Genomic DNA, 23,043 nt, shown 5'->3' on the forward strand with positions numbered 1-23,043 from the left:
TCCTACATTTTTCAAATCAGTTTATATTTTGTCTTTTTATTTCTAACTACTTTTCACCTTCTCTGCTCTATATCATCTATCACTGCAGTCTCAGCTATTAAACTTAATGTGATATCTAGATCTCACTTAACTTCCATGTCAAATTTGACATGACTTGTCAATTAATAAAGTGAAGCAGACTGGGGATTCCACTTTAGAAAACAATGCACCTGTGCATAAGAATGGAAATACCAGTGTTAAAGGCCAGCCCTTCAGGAAGCAGTAGAGAGCAGTCCATGAAAAACCCTTCTAAGAGAGGGTGAGAAACAAAACCCAAGCCACAAATACCTCTTCCCACCCAAAACACTGCCAGCACTGGTGAAGCAATGGGAAGGCAGATCATTAGTAGCACACTTGTACTTATGTCTGACTTCCACGTTCGCTGGCAACATCATATGGCTTCCATGAGAGCTGGCATATCTTCATTTAGCTTTAGATAAATCCAAATATTTTGTTTTTCTTCTGCTGTTATTCTATTACCATTAGCAGGAGCGAACAACCGATTAAAATCCAGAAATGCCAATATAGAATATTAGCAAAAAACAAGAACAAAAAAATTCCCTGGTGTATCAGAACATGAAATTGTATTTATACTCACACAAGCTGAAATGCTGACAGTTAGAAAGATGGATGATTTGAGTAGTCAAATGTAAGAACTTTATTTATCTTTCATAGCTGTGCTGGAGAATGAGAGTAAGGGGCATTTTCTATTGCAAATCATTTCCATAAAGTCACTTAGGCAACAGGTTCAATAATACACCATTTTAAATTTGCTGTCATAACAAAGCCTGGCAACAAAAATGTCTATCTATATTTGTGTATCTAGCTATATATCTATATGTATGTATATATATGTATGTGTGTATATATGGACATATATATTACAGAGAAGTTCACAAAGTTAATAGGTGGTGGAGGGAATTCAGGACATGTACTCCAGGGATTTCCATCTTTGCTGTGTCCTTTATGGCACATGAAGGTGCAAGCCAGCTGTAGAGAGGTAATGGGGACAGGGTAAGAGTTTTGGGAGGATCCAGAAGAGGGACAGCAACCAGCCCCCCTTGATTTGCACCACCCTCCCCTGAGGCCCATATTGAATTGTGTGCTGTTGTCCACCATGCTGTGGCCAACCTGCCATCCACACTGTGAAGTTGGTGGGATAGGGTAGCCAAGAGACTGTGGGACCTCTCACTGGTCCCTTGTCCCATTGAATTCCTGGGCAAAATCCTGAGCAGCTGCTGGGGGCCCATCTAGGAGTACTGGGTGCTCCACTCAGTGACCCTTTCTGGTTACCTGCATACCCTCTTTGCAGTTGCAGCCTTGCAACCCTCACACTTCTTCTCTTGTTTTTGTCCAACTTGGTAGATGATGGTTTTCCCCTGGATTTTCCCATTTTCTTCTAGCCCTTTGCCTGCATGAGAGAGCTGTACAGTTTTGGTAGAGCCGGTCCCTGGCTAAACAGAGAATGGCAAAAGTGGCAGCTGTACAGCCTTGCTATTAACATAGAACAGGAAGATTGGGACAGGCCCGTGCCTCTTTCTTGGTGTATGACACAAAGAAACACGTCTCTTTGTATCCATCCTCTACTCAAGTTGCAGGGCAGAATTCAACACTGAGAGAAACAGAAAACTGAAGGAAAACGCAAAAAATAATTCCCAACAATATTTTATTGGCTTGCATTGCAAGCATTTTTGACATAAAGGTACCACTTACTGAGCATGCATTTCAGTCATGAAAGACACAAATATTAGTAAATCCTATTTTTAATTTCACTTTCTTGGCACTACCTCAAAGTTACATGTGTGTTATTCTTACAATGAAAACCATTATAACTGAACACTTTTATCAGTGAGAATCTAAGAAATGGAAACGTCAAACAGTACTGACGTTTCAAAAAAGTGAAGCCCAAGTTTATGAGCTGCCTATATGATCTCTTTCACTCTATATGATACCTTGCTTTCTTACAAGATTTTGATTTAAGATGGGTTCATATGAAGCTCCTCAAAAATAATTATTTTTCTGAGTATTTAGTTCCTCAGAAGGAAATACACTGACTTCAGGGGGCATTTAAGAGCTTACTCCATCCGACTATTTTCCAGCATCATTGGTGCTGTGCTGAAAACATATAATTCTACTCTGAGCATGCAACTTCCATGGTGGTGCCAAGTATGTAGAAGCAGTTCCTTGACTGGTCTTGATTTTTGTTCCATTTGTTAGATCTCACTAGACCAGAAAGGGAGTGTAAGGAATGACCAGCTGGCGGTCAAGGCTCTCACTGATGGGCAGAGAAGCAAACAGGGATCTTCACCAGACCATGTGTGTATGACAAAGCATCTGCTATAAAAGGGCGGTCACTGCCACTCTTCCAAATTTAAAGGGCAGCCCTGCTCTGTGCCTGGAAAAGTTACATGCCAGTCCTGAATTCCCAGATGTTCAGGCTTGTAAAACCTCAGAGGATGAGACTTGTAGCCCTGAGTGAGATGTCTGAATGGCAGAGTCATCCATTCAGCACATGGATTGCTTTGGATGACAGAGGCACCATGAAGTTCAGGCATTTGCTGTGAATCACTTAGAGACACATTTCCAGGACACCAAGGTCTTATTCTGCCATGACCACCTCTAGCTGCTGCTGATAAGCAAAACAACTGCTGCTTATCTAACTGAGCCTTCTGTAAACTAGATGCAAGTATTCTTTAACCCATTTAACATCTTAGCTGGGTGCCAGAAGGTAAACAACTTCTGTGTCTTGGGACAGAAAAGAGTTGAGAGACGTCTCCTCATTCCCAACCCAGAGGGCAGAAATATCACAGAATTGCATGCAAGACAATTTTTTAATATGTTCACAAATCAATTTTATTAATTTAAAACAAAATTAATAAAGAAAAATTCTGTACACAGTTGTGGACACAACACACTTTTTGTACAACAAGGCCCAGATAAACTTTGTTATTTTTCTCAGTCCGCAAGTGAGTAAAAACTGAAAAGAGCCAAAGGAAATAAAAAAGACAACCAACCCCCCATCACTGTCTACTTTGCTTGAGGAAAAAGAAAAGGCTAATTATAGTTTCAATTCTAAAAACTATCCACAATGTGCTTTATGTACGTACATGAGTACTGCACGAGTTGCAGCACTCATACTGGGTAAAGCAAAGCACACGTGCAAGTCTTGGTAAGACAAAAACCTCTCTGATGCTACTAAAGCAATCCACAAATATTTTATTCTAGCAGCAATGTGATTCCTCCAATAGAGAAGAGTGTTGATTTGTAGCTACATTGGTGCTCTGTAGCTTTGCAGGTAGCTGTTTTGAGGCCGGTGGTTTTTCAAAATAAAGAAAGAAGAAAAAACAGAAAATTAGCCAGCAAAGGTGAGGCTTCTTTTTAATACGATATTTAACTGGGCAAAAGGAATTGGTACAATTCAAGTCAAAAAGTCAGACTAAGAGTTTATTTAACCAAGTAGCTCACAGCCTTCAAGATCAGAAAAGTCACAGACAGACACAGTCTAGGTTTGTCCTTTAAGTTAGTACGGACAAAAGCAAATTTGAACTCCTTGGTGATAACCATTTCAGCATTTCCATTGCCGGCAATGGATGTTAAATCTTAGGAAAAATCTGACTCCTGGTGGAAGAGGATTAAAAAAACTTAAATGTATATGAGCATTCTTGTTTAATTTCTCCAAAATATTCTCATTTCTAATTTCTAAAAATATTAGTGATGATAGTTTCCTTCATTTTTGAATGAGACAAAAGCTATTCAGTACCAAGCTTCCAGTTTAAGTTACATCTTAAAATATATTTGTGCTCTTTCTCTATTTCTTTATGGAATGATTCTCCTAATTAATTTCTTTTTAATACTCTAAAAAAAGGGTTAATATCTTAACTTTAAAAGAGGAAACAAAAAGACAATAAAGTCCTCCTCTTCACTTGGGTTTTATCTGTATTTGCTTCGACTGGGGTGGGGGGGAAACACAAAATCAGTCTTTTCATAATCAGAGTGGGTGAGAGAAGAAAATGGCAGAGAAACAGCTGAGAACAAAAACCAATTCCTATTGACACTTGACATCCATGCTTTTGGTCTTGACAAATTTATCTAAAAAAAAATCCATTATCTACATATTTATATCCAACACATTGATAAGGCACTGCACCAGTTTGTGCACACGTGGCCTCATTCTTCACCAACAAGGCATTACTATCTTTCAATAGCATTTACCTTAACAATATGTAAAAGAATCATTCATTATTACAAATTTACACAAAAAAATTCTTCCTGTACATGATTGTCTCAGTGATGTACCTATTACTTTAAATTAGACATATTTTAAACTACTCCGTAATGTGCTAAAATCAAAAGTAGTTGCTGTACCATAAGGCAAAGGCTTATAATAGCCTTTAATCCTATTATACATATCCTCAGTTATATGATGTCAAAATATAGTCTGTTCATAAATAAGTAAAGATGTACAGAGTACCCTGGGTATGAGAAACCAAAACGTAAACCTTCTTTATAAGAAAATTACTCCATTGGTATTTTGTAAAATCTCAGTCTTCATTGTGCAATCAAGTTTGCTGTGTTGAAGAAATGGTGTGTGTCACATTGAAGAGGCTAAGAACTACAAAGCATTTGCAGGTCCTTTTTCATTTCTTCACAGGTATGAACCTCTTATTTCCTTTTCTTTTTATTTATTTTTTCCTTTCCCATTTTATTTTCCCTTCTCCATTCCTTTTTGGTAACAAATATGGTAAAGATGAGTTGTTCAAGCACTCGCATGGCTTATTTTCGTTGGACTCACAGTACCGGAACCAACAGCTGCTCTTCCATTTACTGAAAGGGCAAGGGTTAAGACCAATTGCAGCTGTACGTCAACATGTTGAAATCACAAAGTTCTGTAGTCCAATGCTGACACAAGACACAGGCATCTCATCCATGGGCAGAAGGAGGCTCTGAGGTTTGAAAGTGCTGCTAAGCTGCTACAAGTACTCCAGTTCCAAGGCATGGTGAAGGGCCATAAGGTCAGAGTGGCTCGAAATTCTCCAAAATGGCATAGCATGCTGTGAACAGCACAGACAACATGTAAAAATAACCCCAAGAATTCTGGTATTTAGACCCACCCTTTGTCTTTCACAGGGATAAGCGAACACTTGCAGGAGAGAAAAAGAGCTCTTAAAACCTTGACTCCTTCATGTTTATGTCTGGTTTCTCTGACCCACCCCCTAAACATAACTCTCAGTTACAGCAAATGTATTTACATAGGAACTACAGCAAATGCATCAGGAGATCATAAGGAAGGGAGGGGCTTCTAATCTCTTTATATGGAAAACAGATTTCAGAACATTGCAGAAGAAAATATTACTTCTGGAAAAAAATAAACCAAGTAACATACACATGAAGCATGTGGGTAGTTTGAGGAAGGGAACAGAAGTGTTGTTTACTATCAAAATGTGTTTGCTCCTTGTAAAAAAGTACTCCTGGCAGACGAGTTAAACACAGAGAAATGGTGATTTGTGTTGCTCACATCACTTTGAAAAGATTTTTATCCCAGTGGCTTGTGTAACATTGGTCATTGCTAACACTGATTCTGAAACATCTTTTCCATATGGGACATCAAAATAAATACATATTTTTTTCTTGTTAGTTGTAATAAAATCTGTCTGGAGCACAAATACTTTTGCAAAGAACCAGAATAAATCAAAAACATAAATCCCAGGAAAAACACAGATTGCCTCATTCATAAAGGGTAAAAATCTGATTAAGAATTTATACTTTAATATAAATATACCTTTATACTTGAAACTAGGGATGATAATGTCAACAAGAACTTTTGCATAAATTAAAACAAGAAAAGATAACCATCTGCTTTTGTCAGGAAATGATTGTATAAATCCAATGGGACAATAGTCTCAAAAGTATTTTGGAGGATAACATGATTCTGTTCACCTTTTCATTGGGTCAGTTTGTGTCCTGCATCTTTAGGAGGCAAACCACAGGCAATTTATTATCAAATTAGCTTCTAATTCCACAAGCATTTTATTTATGACTTCTCAAAGATGCTTTCATCATCCTACCTCAGCAGCTCCTGAGTAAATTCCTAATTCCACTGAAATCAGTGGCAGAATTCCATCTCCTCTGTCACTTTTATTCTGCTCTCCTTTTGTCATTCTGGTCTTCTCAAATTTTAAGTTAGAGAAAAATTTTTTAAAACAATGTTAAACTCACTGTTTCCAGTTGCATTTTTACTGTACTTTTTATTCCTGTCTCAGAAGGCAAACAACACTTAGCCTATCACATCTGCTTTAATATGACACTCTTGGTCTGAATGAAGATGGAATATGGATGCATCAACATGTGCTCACATTCAGAGTATGTCTAGCTTCTAGAGCAAAGGAATTTCTTCAGGAAGAAAACAAAATTACCCCCTAGAAAACACCATTGTAACAGTTTCTGTTCTGCCTTTGTTCTAGAGTGTTAGAAAGCCTTGAGAAACAGCTGACTGAATCTCAGCTTGAAGATAAATTAATGAGCAATGGCTGACAGTGGAGAGAACAAAACAAACAAAATTCAGAAACAAATTTTGAAAAAAATGCTTATGATATTTCCATTATAGATGGATCTTTTCCTTGAGAAGGAAATATTAAACACTACAACACTTTTTTTTTCTTGCATCTTCAATCTGGACTTCCACTGTACTGTCTCTATGCTCCACCAGCTTCAGTTAGTTCACTGAGTTACAACTCCACGTCCCAGGGTCTTCCCTTTTACATTTTACAGGCAGCCTACCCTCTGTGCTCTGTAAGGGCAGACACTGCTGCTTTCCAACTCACAGATTTCCTAAAGATGAACTTCTTGCATCATGTTCAGGAAATGAACCAGCAAGAGCACTACAAAATAAAAATTACTAGTCATGCCATTCTCTGGACTTTGGAAAAGCTTCTGTGCACCTATTTCTAACTTAGGCTTTAAGATCTTTCTGGCAGAATTTGAAATATCAGATAGGGGTACTACATCAAGCACAAAGAGTCACAGGTTCAGCTTGCAGCAGGTCCATGCTGTGTTTGCCAGATGACTGCACAGCTCAGCGATGCTCAGCAGTGCTGCCTCCTTTTCATGTGAGGTTGCAGCTTCTCTCTTCTCTCTCAAACCCCTGCCAGGTGGGACACAGCTGCTCTCCTTGACAGGAGCCATATCTCCCTGCTCTTCTTCTTAGTCAGCTTGGCAGCAGGTCTGCTTTAGCCACTGGGTCAGGGAGGTGTAAATTGCACACCTACGATGTGCGTGGCAAGGACTTTGGTGGACACCTGCCTTTGCAAAGTGTCTCTGCAGAAGCCAAGAGTCAAAGACATAGATGCTCTCCAAGGTCATGCAGCAAACCAGTGAATAGGGAGAATTATAGGAATAAATTCTTGGCTGCCAGCTCCCATTTTATGCAGCTCCAGCTTTATGCTGCTTCCCTAGTAACAACCTCCGTATCACAGAGCATACACACACCTGGCAGATAGAGCAGTTAAGGACTGATTGATTTAACAGAAGGTTTAGCTTCTACTAAATCAAATTACAGCACCTCTTGCTAGATGCCCATGTGCAATATCGAGTTTTGGATTACTCTGATTATGGGTCAGCTGTTGATGGCCAGATTTTAAACGAAAACTGTAAGCAGTTGTTATTTTGACTACATAGTTCCATCTGAAATTCAGCTAAGTGTCCTCTGCTTTATGTATGTCTGTCTGCGAAATGAGTATACCCGTATTTACTCCATGCAGTTACAGCAGTGAAGTCTGGAATGACAATAGAGAGTCTCATGAAAAAAAACCCAAAACAATGTTGTGTTAATCTCAGGATTATAATTATTTTCAGTTCTCCTTCATGTAGGTCTAAAAGCCAGCTGCACACTCCCAAGAAATAAAGCATGCCAGGAACGTGGTGGCTGCATGGGGCTGGAATCTGCATTGATGCCCTGGGCATGGCTGAACGTGGCCAATTCAGATTTCTATCAGTCTGACCCTACAGTTCAGCCTTCAGAGCTGTGAGGAGGGGAAACAAACCTGATACAGGTCTATATATATATATATATCTATATCTGTGTGCTTGTGTGTATATAAAGAGCCTCATACATATATGTTCAAATATATGCAAGTGTTTTCATGAGGCATGTATGCTAATTTTCACCCCATCTAAGATAATAAATGGTTATATGAAACTAAAATCGTTAAAGCAACAAAACTATCATACAAAATCTTATATATTATTCCTGTATTAACATGCACTGTTGATTCACAACTATTCAGCCATGTCAAAAGTGGCAACACACCCATGAGATGGATGTACATTTTCTCTTACCAAATGACTTGAGATCATTTGAGACAGCAAGAGATCCTTTGTGTATAATACATATGTACTAAATATTGCTTTTAAAAAGCCTTTCCTGCCAACACTTAGCACATGCATGTCATGCAGAACACTTCTATTCTGAGCCAAGCAAAAAATGCTAATCTCGCATTTGCTGCTGCGGGAGAATGGATGACAAATGTTAACCACTAATAAATAGGTGGTGAAACTAGATGCATTAGTATCTAATGGAACTCTGAATATACTGTTTCAACATCTTCCAAGTAAATATTTTGTCTTTCAAAAATCATGAATTGTTTGGTAGAAGATACTTAGTAATAAAACATTTATGAACTTTTAAATTACATGATTTTGATGACACTTTGAAATTAAATATGGTGGCAAAATTTTGGTTTTGATGTAAAAAGCATAAAAAATGAAACTACAAATTTAGTAAGCCTAATAATTAGAGTATTATTAAATAACCTAAGATATTAAGTTATTTTATTTCTGAAATAGAGGCAATTATGTTTTCAGCATGTACCTACTAAATGTACAAAAGTTGGGCTGTTTTACTCCATGAAATTACATTGTTATTAATACATATGCAAAACAAATCCATTTTTTGATAGCAACACTAAAAAGTGCAGACTATCCTCTATCCTACTTCCCTTAAATGAATATATATTTATACAAAAAACTTACTCCTGAGATTTGTGTGATGGATTTGAATAGAAAACTCATCAGTTTTTGTCATCTTTCACAGTATTTTTGTTGTATTCCTGCCAGATTTGCTAAGCGGCTGTCTTTACTTCCTACCCCAAACCTGACCAGCACAGTGTGACTGTGAGCTTAAAAGCAGTGGCATATTGGATACCCATTTATATTCTATTTATTGCTCCACAAAGATTTATGATTTTTCCTCCAAGGCAGCATGACCATTTTGGAGACAAAGGAGAAGGCCATTTGCCTAGGATCTCCCGAATCACCTGATGTAAAATCCAGCTCCTCAGCGCAGAGGAGCCTTTCTCTCTTCTCACAAATTAGAAATCCATTGGAGAATTCTCCTAAGCAGAAAAACTCAGCAGTTGGGGTTTTTCTGTCTTATTAATATTTCCCGAATGTGCCTCCAAAAAGCAAAGACATAAGATGGGCATGAAACAAAACAAACAAAACAAACCAAAAAAAAAAAACCCAAACCAAAACAAAACCAAACCCCACAAGACAACAAAACAGAACAACCTCCAAAACCAAAACACAAAACAAAGCAAAGCAGATGAAAATGCTGAGACAATGGATTTTCTGGCAGAAATCCCCAGAACCTTATACTGAGGATAGCGGTGTCACCGTGGTGGCTCTGACCTGCACGGCACCAGCACTGGTGCCAGCAGCTCCTGAGCACCCTTTGGACATTCACACTGGTTTTCCTCTGCCCTCCTCTCCCTCTTTTCCTGGGGAAGCTGATATGAAGGTAGCCACCTTTGTGTGAACCCTGGTGTTACAGCCAAGCTCGCTGGTCCCTGCACTGATCCAGAAAGGTACGGTTATTCCTCAATCCACAGGGCAAACATCCTGAGAATTTTAATTGTCTCATCAAATATTTTGCTGGAAGTGACAGCCAAACAAAGGTGTCAATGTCATAGTTTGACTAATGCCACCAGAAATGTAACAGTGTGCAATTTCCTCAGTGTATTACGTTTACTTACATCAACAAAAAGAGTCACTTTATGAAGAAACCTTTTATCCTAAAAATGTTTCCCAATAAATGAATGATCTTTTAAGTGGCATAAAAAAGTTTCTATTATTGAATTTTTATACTAATGACAATAAAAAAATATTTTAAATGTGTTTTTTATTTTCCTATTGCTGTATTGACTCAAGATTTTCCATGAATAAAGGACATACATGAAAATCTTGTTTTATGATGAAGGAATTTATAAATGATTGGCAAACTATTTTTAATAATAAGTCTAAACTTTCTTACCTCCTAAGCTGGAAGTTCAACTTTTTTAATCCACTGAATGAACACAGAATAATAAAAAACCCTCACAAATTAAATAAGCTTGAATTTATATGTTCACTTGAAAAGACTTGTTACAGTTTATAAGCAAAAAATGAAGTGCTACTTAAAGAAGGGTGTACTGTTTATGCTCTAAGTAGTGTAGAGAAACACATATATTAATGGCTTTATCACAGGCCAAAGCCCTACAGAAAAGTGCTCTGCAACGGGGCAACAGGAGACCTGTCCCTTCTCTGGAGAGGACCACAAAACCTGACATGTTGATGGGAAGCAAGGTGAGAAGGAACCAGCTACCAAGATTTAGGGGATAAGCATGACAATGGGGTACATCACAGGACAGTTATGCTACTCTGGATTGATCTGCTTTGGGTAGTTTCATGGAGGCAAAATTTCTGTTTTGTTTGTGTGCTCTCCAGAGAAGGTTTCTGCTCTTGCAGGATGTGAAGGAAAAAACTAAAAAGGCAAATCCTGCATTCATTTGCCTTTTTAGTTTTTTGGAGTAAGAAGCAGGACAAGAATCACAGAAGCATTTTCCTAAATCAAATTGATAGTTTATGCAGAAAGGCAGGGCTGCTGGTCTACTTATTGACTTCTCTGGCATTGCTGAAGCAGATAATTTAATCCAGAGCATCTAACATGCTTTCAACCTGAAAATTCCTTCCACCAGGAAAGAATACACACAAGTAATTGCACAAAAGAACTTTCTATACTGCTACTCCTCTTAGCAACTGGAAAAGCTTTCTCTTATGCTTTTCTGAATCACGTTTCCTGTTGAAAAAAGCATTGGAATAGATAATGTTACCAAAAGGACTACTCCTGCCATTATCATATACGACACTATTTCACTGAGCAACAGAAAAGGAACAAAGAGAAGGAATTTCCACACCCCCCCCCCCCATCTTAAATACAGCTTTTAAAATGTAATCATTTGCAGCGGGAAAACATTTCTCTGCAAAGATGAAAGGCATTTCTGCAGGAGAAAGGAGCAAACTGTTCCCGTCAGTCCGCCAAAGGGATATATGAAACTGAAACTCTGCAAAGTGCTGGGACGAGCCGGGAAACTACCCGCAAGGCTTTGGGGGCACAAAACCCAGATTTCATGAAGCAAAAACAGTCAATGGTTGCTAAAATGCCATGTGGACTAATTAGTTTCACTTTTCCAATTTAGAAAGTCACAGCGGAAAGAGACAGAAGTATCACAGAAAGTTTTGTGGTGAAAAAGCAGCTGTGTAAAAGCAATTTATCTGTGAAAGGAAGCAAGAACAAAAATGCCTATTTTCCTGCTCTTTCTCCTATTATTCAAATAGCCAAGGTTATGCCTCATTCCTCCAAGCAAAGAGTGTGTATCTGCAGACTACCTTAGGTAGTTTTTCTAGGAAGGTTAGAAATGCCTATTATTTGTGAATGGGAAGTGTTGCTTTTTATACAGCTTAATTCCCATTGAAAAAAAAAGTGAATTTTCCCCTTCCTCTCAGTGTAAAGCAAAAAATAATAGACAGTCAATTAGTGTCTTCTGCTCAGTTCTCTGAGATTAGGAATGCATGCCAAGCCACAGGTTGTTGTCTCAACGAAGAAACAAAATTATGGACACACAAGAAAACGGAAATTCCTGGATACCTACTCCAGTCTTACATGTCTTTTTAAGGTGTGACATATACGTATTTCATACAGTCAAACAGCACACTGCCTTTGATCACTAAGAATCACCATATTTTGCTTACATTCATAACATCCTATGTGGTACTTTGGGCTGCCAATGAAAACAGAACTATTAGTTCTTGGCACAAAAATCCAGGGCCCATTTTCTGGCTCCTTTTTGAAACACATCAAACATACATACTTTAATGTGTCTTTTGGAGAACAGCAGGACAAATCATTATCTATAGTCTTACCCAGCTTTCTACTAGATATGGTCAACACAGATTTTTTAAGGCAAAGATATCCAACCTAAATGTCAATGCATGCTGTCCCATGTTGAAGAAAAGACAATTTTTCAGACTCTTGAAACCAGCCCTCACCAAAAGAAGGTCATTACCTTTTTTGCGCCTTGTTCTTCTTCTACGCCATCCCCTATAACAACATACACTACTTTTCTTCCAAATCTTTGAATTATTCGCTCGAAACAGCTTTCCTTTCCTGAAAGAAAAAGATCACACTATTCAGGGTAGGTGGTGATGGGATGTCAACAAATAAATAACTTTTTAGCCTGGATTTCCCCAACCTTTGGAATTCTTAAGTAGAGCTACAAGATGAGAAGATTCTGTCCCTCATGATGGTTCATCGAGGCTGATTGCAGCATAGACAGCATACTAGAGGTCCACAATGTGACCTTTCTTGTCTCAGTCCCCAATACAATGCAGGTTTTGTGGGGAATTTCACCATCAGGAGAATTATCTAACATTTGCTTATGACCAGTAGCCTGATTTGAGTAAATTGATTGAAGCTGAGTTGAAATTCTAGCTTTTTCTCCAAAACCTGTGACATGATTAATCACAGCTCCTAAAACAGTAGTATCCTGACTTAGAAGGTCACCCCAAAAGATTTAGATTTAAATGCCTGTAATCCAATACATGGGTCATGTCCTTGATTCTGCACTGGGATCCATTCATATGGGTCATTTCTTCCCGGCACACACCTAGGGAAATGATCTCAGCGCTTCAGCCCTACGCACAAGTATCACAGAAATGTTAAGAGCTGGAAAGAACCTTAAAAATCCTGTACTCCCAACTCACCCTGGCATGTGCAGGGACACTCCCACTATAACAGGTTATCCAAGGCCTTACCTAACCTGGCCTTGAACACTGCAAGGTTTGGGGCATCCAAAACCTCCCTGAGCAACCTGTTTCAGTGTCGCACCACCCTTACAGTAATGAATTTCTTCCTAATAGCTAAGCTAATTTTCCTCTCTTTCAATTTGTACCCATACTGGGAAGCTTCAGGTAGAGTACTGAGAAGACAGAAAGAAAGCAAATGCTTGAAGTGGGGTTTTCTCAGACGTCCCCATTCTGAAAGGTCACTTTAGTCTGGCCGTGGGACATGTTAACCTGTGTGTCTACAGCAATGGATGGGAAACACGGTGTTTTTTAAAATAGTTATTTCAGCTAAAGAACAATAAAAGTGTAAGAAAAAGTAGGCCGGAAATTAAACAAGTTTTCTAGATATTACAGAAGCCAAACTACTTAATGATACCATTCGACAGGCATAAGAAACCTCCAAAACTAAGTTGAAACAGTATTTGAATATTATGAATCATGTCATGCTACAAAAATCACATGGTTTCCTGTGACAGTTGGTGACAGAACACACTTTTCCAAAAACACGCTTCAATCGCACTTATGTGAAGTCACATAGTGAAGATGTGAAGATTTATTAAAATATGTTTTAATTAAAATGTGTATTTAAAGTATTATATTTCAAAGTTATAATTTACTATAATGTTGTGACAGAAGGGAACTGTAACTTTAATATTCAGGAAACAATTTTAAATATTTTATGGGAATGCTTTCAAATTTCTCTGTAAAACTCTGAGCCAATTTTTGTTTTGTCTTGATTAAAAAAAAAATAAAAAATATTCCACAATAATTTCTTGACCATTTGAGCTTGCTGTATTATAAATACTTAAGAACACATGAAAAGTATGTTCGTGTAGCCCACAGTTATGAGGAAATCTGAGACAGAACAGATATGTCATAATTGAATTAAAAACTACAAACACCATTGCCATCTGGTCTGGGGTACTTCTACATACTCACAATAACAACTTTTATACTGAACCAGAAAACAGAAATAAACATTTGCTTGGTGGAAGCTTATTACAGTCAGTATGAAGAAACTTAAATAATTGCTTTCTGCAGCAAAACATTCTTGCTTCTGGTAAATTGTTTACCAAAATTTTCTCCAGAGCCCATGAAAACAAATGAAGCCAGGGCCTACCTTTACAGATTATCTCCTACTGCTACTCCAGAAAGACTCCAGTGCTCTGTACTTACTGGCTATTAAAAACCCTTCTCAACCTACAGAGCCCCACAGTTTTGAGAAATGATGAAAAAAAGGCACCTACATTTCTTCCTAACAGAGACTGTGCCACTGTTAATAGAGCTATACAAAGCCTTCTGCACTGGACCATCACACATTCAAAAAGCACTTTTAGGATGCTTTAGCAATGTTTCATGAGGATAAGGTGTTACTGATTTGCTACAGCAAAAACAAGTTAGAATTAAATACAGACTACAATATCTTTTCTTTTTAGAAATACAGCTTTAAATGCATCACAACATGATGAAAATAGCTCACCTATTTTAGTTGCACTGTAAATATTCTCTATGGGAAATACAACCCCTAGTCCATACAACAAGACTTTTGCCAGAGCTGGAATTAGCTGAGTAGTTGTTACAAGAATGTTCACACAGTTTGTCCTATGGAAGAGAAAATGCAAATATCCTTTTTATAAAAAGCAAAACAGAAAAACACACACAAAAAAAGCAATAGAAGGAAAATCTTACCCCTCCCATCAGACCCCCTCAATATGACTATTGCCACTTAAAAAAACATCCTTTTCTTTATCACCATATCAAGGAGCAAGGTGCAGCAGGGTCAGATCAGAATAAGGAATGAGAATAAGGTCCTCCAGCTTCAGCATTTTGCCCAGCACACCAGACAGCCCCTCACAGATCATCATCAGACACCCTAGAGCTTCCTTCAGACTCTTAATACTCACCTCGAATGAATGAGGGTGAGTGCCTTCAGTGCAAGTGTTAACCAAGAATCTGTCAAAGCTTCAATTTCTGCTCTTAGTTGTAACCAAGCCTCTCTTTTTGCTGGACCAAGTAGACCTGTGGAGTAGACAAGGACATGTCTGCACTGGTATTAAGCAGGGCTCATTTTCCTTTGCTTTCACTAACTCAGACAATTTTCTGCACACTACAAACTAAACAGCTCACTAAACACTACTACGTTAAAAAACAGGAGTAGAAAAACTAGTTCTTCCCATTTACGACCTATAATCTGTGTTTGTTAGATACTCCAGAATCACTTGCCTCCAACATTATTTTTGTAGGTGTTGTATATTTCTTTTACTCGTCTATAGCGGAAGGCCAGTTTCCGCATCCAGTCCACTCCTCCGCGCACGCCGGTCGCCAGGCACAGATTGGCACTGGTGGCAGCTGCAGGAAAGCCATCTGTTCCAAAGTTATATGTGCTAGGCAGAGATAAAAAAACCCCACAGATTAATAAAAGGCAACAGGCTACATTGAACCGCCAACTACTCACTTGGCTGGGTTGCAAAGCAGAGAGTTAAAAGAGAGCAGGCTACTGTGAGCATTCCAGCGGCCCATCACTTGCCCAGGAAGGAATTTGCAAATCAACTTTTTATCTTAATGAGCTCTCTTGTACCTTAAATCTTGACCGTTGTCGTCTGAAGACACGTCATCAATGTGAACCTGGTCGCATTCCTAAGGTGACAGAAAGATGTCATCATTTTCTCAATTTTGCAAATCTTGAAAACAAAACTATAAAAAAACCTACGGGCAATCTAGCCATCAGGGATATTTTTAATTGTGGAAATCAGTAGATGGCAGTCTTGTTAAAACAACTATTTTACCTATTCCTTGTGCTCGTTTCTTAGAGTAAACGTGCACCGTCATTAGCTACTACTGGTAAATGGCTTTCCAAAAACACATTTTTGTGTTTAGAAAGAAAAGTGGTTAAAAACAATTAGCATATGTGTTCCATAAACGTTCTTGTAGCCTTTCAGGTACCTTAAAACATCATGCTGCTCAAAGCTGATTCAGTCAGTGCATAAGTGTAACTGAAACCAGACATTTTAGTAAATGTAACATATTAGAAAAATTAAACCTGATGCTAACCGCCAATGAAATTATGACCTCTGATTGCTGTTGAGCCACACACCAACACAGCCTGAGGCCAGTGTTTCAGAGGACTGCAGATGAAAAATCTGTTCCTAGTTTGCCATTCATTTGAGAGTTGTGAGTTTCCTTCTCTCTCTTTGGTCTTAGTGCATGAAAGCAGCATGCCAAGATGAAGAAAATTTGAACAGAAATAACCAAATCAAACCATCTTTCTTCAGCAGCTTGCCTGCAAACTAATGCAATGCATTAAAAATTAGCTTTGTCCATCACTAAATTAAAAATTGCAATGCATATTGTTTATCCACAAAAAAACCCATTAAAATATTACTATTAACATTTTAACCATTGGCAGGAACACAAATAAACCTCTGACACTCTAGATCAATATCAATTCAATGCTTGTAACAATAATAGATTTGAAGTATTTTAATAATTTCCTCTTCTCTCTCCTTATGTGAAGTCCTATAACAAATACAATCTATTTTAAAGGTGAAAATGCTGCAATCCTTTATTTTTGTGTTGCTTTCCTCTGAACAAATTTTTCTCTCTCCGTGGATTTGTGAGGAAGGGAGGGAAGATAGAAGTGGAAAGAAACTCAAACCAGCTGTTCTCTAACAGAATTAAAATCATGACCCTCAACCCTTTTTCTAAAACATCTATTTTCCAGCCAACCCTCTCCCAGCAAGCAGCAAGCTCCAAGGAGGAAAAAACTTTGACCCTGTAACCTTCTCCTCCTCTCCTGAGGTCAACAACCTCAGATAAGAAAAAAGCTGAAGAAGCCTATGTGGCCTCACATGGTGGCTGTGGATTCTAGGTTTTTAAAAACATTGGTTTACGAAAAATTCCTCAGAAACTTGAAATGTTTTGAAGAACAAGGTGTGGTCTTTTGCACTTGTACAATATATTCTTACTGTAATGCTTACTCTTCTGTATCTTATGCATAGGTAGCTGTGCTAAAGAGAGAGGTAGGAGTGACAACCAGCACAGGAGAGACAATACTGCATTTGCTCATATTTAACCAGGATAGAGTGAATTTCCTCCTCAGGCAGACAAAATGCATTAGATGTACAGATACAGCTGAAACTGCCAGTGTGAGCACATGCTGCCAGGCTTTGAAAATCAACTTGACTGAAAAAAAAGCCAGAAGCTTCTTCAGCAAGTTATCAAATTCACATTTTTTTTTACTATTTTTCTGTTTAAAACCTAGAGCAAATGCTCATCCAAATGCATACCACATTAACAATTCAAATATGAGCTGAGTGTAAGCTAAAGAAGCAACACCCCCCTGAATTCATTAGTTCCCCACACTAGTTACTCTTGTACTGCTCAGTGGTGTCTCCTTCCCCAGTTTAGAAAATATGAATGACTACTGAAACAAGCTACTGGAGAAGAGGACTCAAAAAAGAAATCTGTGAAAAAGAAGCAATTTTTTTAATTAACCACAAAACTAAAGGAAGGAATAGAAGCTCATCTTCTCAAAGGAGCAGATGGAAGAAGGAATAACTCAAAAAATTTCCAAATTCAACTCTCTTAGGGAAAAGACAGAGGCAGGAAGAATGAGACCACTGCATCTTAGATACCATATTTAGAGAGAATCTGGGGACATGGAACTTTCATTCACAGTGCAAGATCTTGGGACCCTCATCAGCCTTGGATCATGACGGACATTCTCCCCTTCTGTCTAACCACCTGCTTGGTAGGTAGATGTATCACCGCAGTGATACATCAGAAATAGAAATTGTGGCATCAAAAGAAAGAATTATTTTGGAGAGAAAAGCCCAGAAAATAAATCTGAGACTAAAAACTGGTAGGGCAAAGGTACAGAAACAGCGCCAAGAAAGCAAGAAAAATGAAGAAAATGTCACAAGCACCGCAAATTTTGGACAAAATACTGAATATAATATGAGAGAGACAGTGTCTTCCTTTGTCGGGAATAAAAGAAGAAAAAAGTCAGGAGGGGAACAAAGCACAAGAGTTATAATGTTATAATTTGGAAAGGATTAAAGTCCAATGTGATTGACACTATGTTACAGCTAAAGGGAGGTCACAAACAGTGCACGACTGTTTGGTTCCATTTGAGTGGCAGGGCAGAGCTTTGAGCTAAATGTGAGCTTTGAGTGCCAGGTATTTTTTCACGCTGTCTAGCTGGCTTGGACTCAGGGCTAATGAGTGATGGCTGCATTTTTCGACCCTTGAGCATAGTAAGGGAAAACACTCATTTAGCAATTGCTCTTTTAGCAGGGAAGTTATTTAGGAATAATTCTTCAAAGAAGCCAATTACCCGCCCATCATTAATTGATGTTGTCCATCCTTCCATCAGAACTCCTTGTATTTGTTTTCACCTGCTTGGTTTGTGTGGAACATTCTGTTTGTGAGCTACTTGAGACACTACTCAGTCCTCTGATTAGATATAAGCAAGCACACACACAGTCAACAACTTAAAATAGCAGTCAGCCCAATATGCACCATAATCAGGGATATAGTGAAACACTGCCCAAAAAATAAAATATGCCCTTCCAGTCAGAACATTTCCACAAAGGTATATATACACATAGACCCTAAAATCCTCAAGTACTTCTCAGAAAAGCTTCTGTGAGGGAAGTTGACTTACAGGTAAATGGCCATCCAGAAAAAAAAAACAAAAAAAACCCCAAAAAACCCAAAAAACCAACACAGCTTGTTTGCAGTTTGTTTCAAACTTTCACAAATGTATTTGACATTTTTGTGAAATTTTCATAGGAAATACAGCACTAGAATTCTCCCCCTACTTTCTCTGTCAAAGTAATGTCTGAAACTGAAAGTCCCTGTAGAAACACTGCTATTTATGCAGATGTATTTTATTATGACAGAATCAGTTTAGCAGTCAAGTCCAAAGCAGAAAATTAAAATTGTGGGATTCTCTTTTAAAACAGGCTGAATTGGCAAGTAAGGAGCAAAATATCCTGTGGCTTACATATAAAGCTTACGCAGCTAGCTGTGTTTTGCTCCTAAACCTGTTGACTTTGCAACTTCAGTGCATCCAGTTTGAAATCATCAGGAGGAACTACAAGCGGTGAAATATTTGTACTGAAGTTTTGTATTTCAGTCAGACAGGCTGAGATGCAGCTCTGCACTTTCAGATCAATCCCTGGAAAGCAAAATGCATTTGGGAAATGCATTTTTATTTCCCTTACAGGGAAAATGGTAGTGTCAGCACGTGTAACCTGGCAAATCTACCAATAGTGGCTTAAGAAGTTACTGCTCACGATGTCCGTTTTTGCTCTTTCACACAGCTGGCTTGCATGGATCCATGTGTTTGTGTCCCTCAGACCCTTCTGTGCCACAGCTGGTAGCTTAGCTTGAATCTCCTGTAGCAGCTCAATTAAATCAACAGATGTTGCATGGAGTAACTGAGACTTGTTTCTCCATTCCCTTCCATCAGCTCTGCTTTGGGGCATGAAGCAGCAGCAGATACGTGCTTGCAGGAGCAACTTAAAGCTGCTGCAATCATTTGCTAAGTGAATGTCTCCAGAGAAATGCAGCAAGCCAAAGATAAACAGCAATCAAAAATGAATGACTAGGTGAGTCAAGCTTAAGATTTGTACATGGAAAGCTTATGTCTTCTCCCTCCTCCAGTCCCAAAGCATTTGCTAACTTCTTCCTGCTAAGTTTTCCTCCTTCTCTTTTCTGTTTTTGTATGACAAGCTAAGAACTCCCAGAGATGCTTCACAGTCATCATTCACAGCTCTTAAAATGCTTGGACCTACGTAGTCCTCTGGAATCGTTCCTTTAAACTATCTTAGGATCTTTATAAAGATTCATATGCAAAGCATTAACTTATGGCAGAAATGTTCTGCAAATATTTATATTACTGTGCTCCTTCACTACCACCCGTCAAGTTGTGTACTTCTGCCACAATTACATAAAATATGCTTCACTACTCAATTTACTGTAGGAAAATTAATAACAACAATAATAAAAAAATACAAAGGCTGTTATAATAGTTCTCTTATCCATGCCAATACTAATGCCAAGTGGAGTGATGCAATAGCTAGCATGCTGATCCTCTGCATTTCAGTGTTGCAAAACTAACAAAAATAAAACTAATAATTTTGCTATCTTTGAATAAACACTGACATAAGGCAGCCCTGGAAAAGTCTGCACATTATAGAGAGGAATAATGTGAATAATATTAACATAACCTTGGAGGGTGCCGAAGTACTACAGTTTCAAATCTGCTGATTATAGCTAAAATACATTTCCACATTTGGTTAATCTTCTTAATTTACCGTGAGAAAACTAACACCACACTGCCAACTAATTGTTCCAATACCTTAGTCTGAAAAGTCAAATGAGAGATGGGAAAAAAGCCCAACCAACAACTACCCTTCAGAATGAGCTATTTTCATTTTGCCTTTACATCAGCGGGCCCATTGAGACATCCTGGAAGCTGGCCAACTCACAGGAAATGATTGCTGGGATTCTCTGTTCCTCTCATATCTGTCATTACACAATTATATCCACTGCTCCATTTTCCCTACTGAACAGTAGAGAAATTTGGTCATGTACATGTGAGAACAGATCTAGCAAAACAAGTTAAAGATGTAATCCTTTATAAATGTGATGTATCTGTAAGAAAAAAAAAATTCTAAAAATTCCCAAGTGTACACTGCTGTGTTTTTAATGCAGGTTTTTATGACAGCAGTATCTCTGTTTATGTCTTTTCCAGGAATAAGGTATATACCCTTTCAGTTGTATACACCCCCCCTAAGACTATTATCTATTCCACAAATAATCATCACTCCTATTTCACTCCTATTAGACATCACAATGTGCTTCTTTGGGAATCACAGAGTTACAGACTGTCAGATTTTATTTTTTCCTGGGCAACAATGACATATGTCAAAGCTGGTTTATGAACGACCATTTAACACTCCACACCCCCCCCATCTTTTTACTCATAGTTGTGACCACATCCAAAGACCCCAATACTATTTGACAGCATTCATGAAGCTTTAGAAGTAAACCTCAGGTTTTCACTTGACTAGAAGGATAAAATCTCTGGTATGTACTGGTTGGAAAATTGAAGAGCAGCATATCTATATCCTGTGTGTGTGTGCATATATACATATAAATATAGTATGAACAATGCCTAACGCTTCTCTACTGTACTTCTGTGCTTGCTAAATACACAAAACCCTCTGCACTTCCTTTCCAGCAGAGGCAACAAAGGCTGAAGTGCTGAACTTGCTAACCCGTCATTGCGGAGCGCCTGTTAACGTACAGCACAAATCCATGTGAAAGAGCAGGGAGTGCAGTTCGCAGCTTCTCAACACTGGCACTCCATTGGCAGGACCTGTCATCTCTGTCTAGCCTGCACTTTGTGACCCTAACATTTTCTCTTCTTTCCCACCACAATTATTCGGCGCTGAAGAAAAAAGGTGCAGATTACCTGTAGGTCAGGCACAGGATATTAAGAACAAAGAGAGTTCTTGAAATCCACTTCATTCTGTCTGACAATTTGTGGATGAACAGTCAAGGAATTAAACTGGGCTGTGAAGGCTTTCAAAATGCTCCCATTTTAAATTTAAGACTATAAAGAAAAGCTTATAGTGTAAAAAAAGCCCACAAAAACCCTATCAAAATACCCAAATCCTATCTTTTATTGTTAAATAGAACATCAGAACAAAAAAAAATATGATTTATATAAATTATTAGCTGTTTTAAAAACAGAGAACCAAGAACTGAAATTATTTGCAAACTTTTTCACAGCTTTAAAGCACTCCCCTGCACCAAACGTGTAATCCTTTTATAGCACACAATGGATGCCATTATTTTCTAATAGAAAAAGTGGTTAAAATCCAATTTTGCTTGCTCACATCAACAAATGCATTTGGATCAAATATGATACTCTGAAACTAAACAGTGCATATTCTGAAAGAAATACAGATCTTATTCTGCAACTTGTGTTTATTGAAGTAGCTATGCTAAAACCAAGGTTTACATTTTCATTTCAACTACACCTTGTAACTGGAAGAATCCAATTTAAAATAAAACATGACCTAAAGAAGTATCTATATGGCAGCTGCTGTGGATAGAGTCTCTCTAGCAATCAGTTCTTGCCCCAACTCTGATAAAGTAATTTGTTTTTCTATTCTGTTATTCTATTTCTGTATATTTTGCAGGAAAAGGGAAGGGAAGAGGGCGGGGGGGGGGAGGGGGGGTGTCAAATAATGAATTTTAACCATAGATAGAAACAGCTAAATAAAACTCAAGTGTACCTGCTTGAAGAGTCTGTGTCATTCCTGGAGAGAATGGTGTTATGTTCAAAGTGTCAAATTAACTTTATTTTAAAAGGCCACCACTTCACATGTAAATAGTTCATTATATGATTCCTTTTATCTGCCAATATATACTTTTGCAAAGAGAAAAAAATTCTATGACCAATGGGAGATAGTGATAATAAATCATGGAGACATTTTAAGAAGTAAAAAAAAGCCATGAATCTCATCAGAATGTACTGAATTATTCCCAAGCTTATTAACTTGAAAGTATACTTTTAGGAACATACACATTTTGTTGAAACTATACACTAAAGATTGTTAAAATATGTTTAAATTTTAAAGAACCTAAAAATTAAATTTAGGACAAGAATTATTTTTCCACAAAAGCCTTAAAATGTCTCATTTCTCTGGAAAAGAGGGGTTCATGTGGAAATTTTCACAAGATGATCTAAGCTGTGCTTTTCAGTTCCACATGACCAATTCCTTCAAACTTGCAGGGCCTTGGTGATGTTGATAATATTCTAAATGCATA

The 23,043-nt window shown here is 38.0% G+C and overlaps 1 protein-coding gene across 8 annotated transcripts in view; it reads right to left on the reverse strand.

Moving 5' to 3' along the window:
• Positions 1-5,009: 5,009 nt before the first annotated feature.
• Positions 5,010-23,043, reverse strand: part of EYA1 (EYA transcriptional coactivator and phosphatase 1) — an 80,040-nt gene continuing 62,006 nt past the window's right edge. For all 8 annotated transcript variants that reach the window (XM_062502383.1, XM_062502373.1, XM_062502337.1 and 5 more), the window contains 6 exons: positions 15,773-15,831; positions 15,418-15,578; positions 15,099-15,213; positions 14,675-14,796; positions 12,417-12,517; positions 5,010-5,090 (listed from right to left, as the gene is read on the reverse strand). In XM_062502383.1, coding sequence (XP_062358367.1) covers positions 5,010-5,090; positions 12,417-12,517; positions 14,675-14,796; positions 15,099-15,213; positions 15,418-15,578; positions 15,773-15,831 — 639 coding nt within the window. The remainder of the gene's footprint in view (positions 5,091-12,416; positions 12,518-14,674; positions 14,797-15,098; positions 15,214-15,417; positions 15,579-15,772; positions 15,832-23,043) is intronic.

Source organism: Cinclus cinclus, chromosome 1 (genome assembly GCF_963662255.1).
Source record: "Cinclus cinclus chromosome 1, bCinCin1.1, whole genome shotgun sequence".
Taxonomy (NCBI): Eukaryota; Metazoa; Chordata; class Aves; order Passeriformes; family Cinclidae; genus Cinclus; species Cinclus cinclus.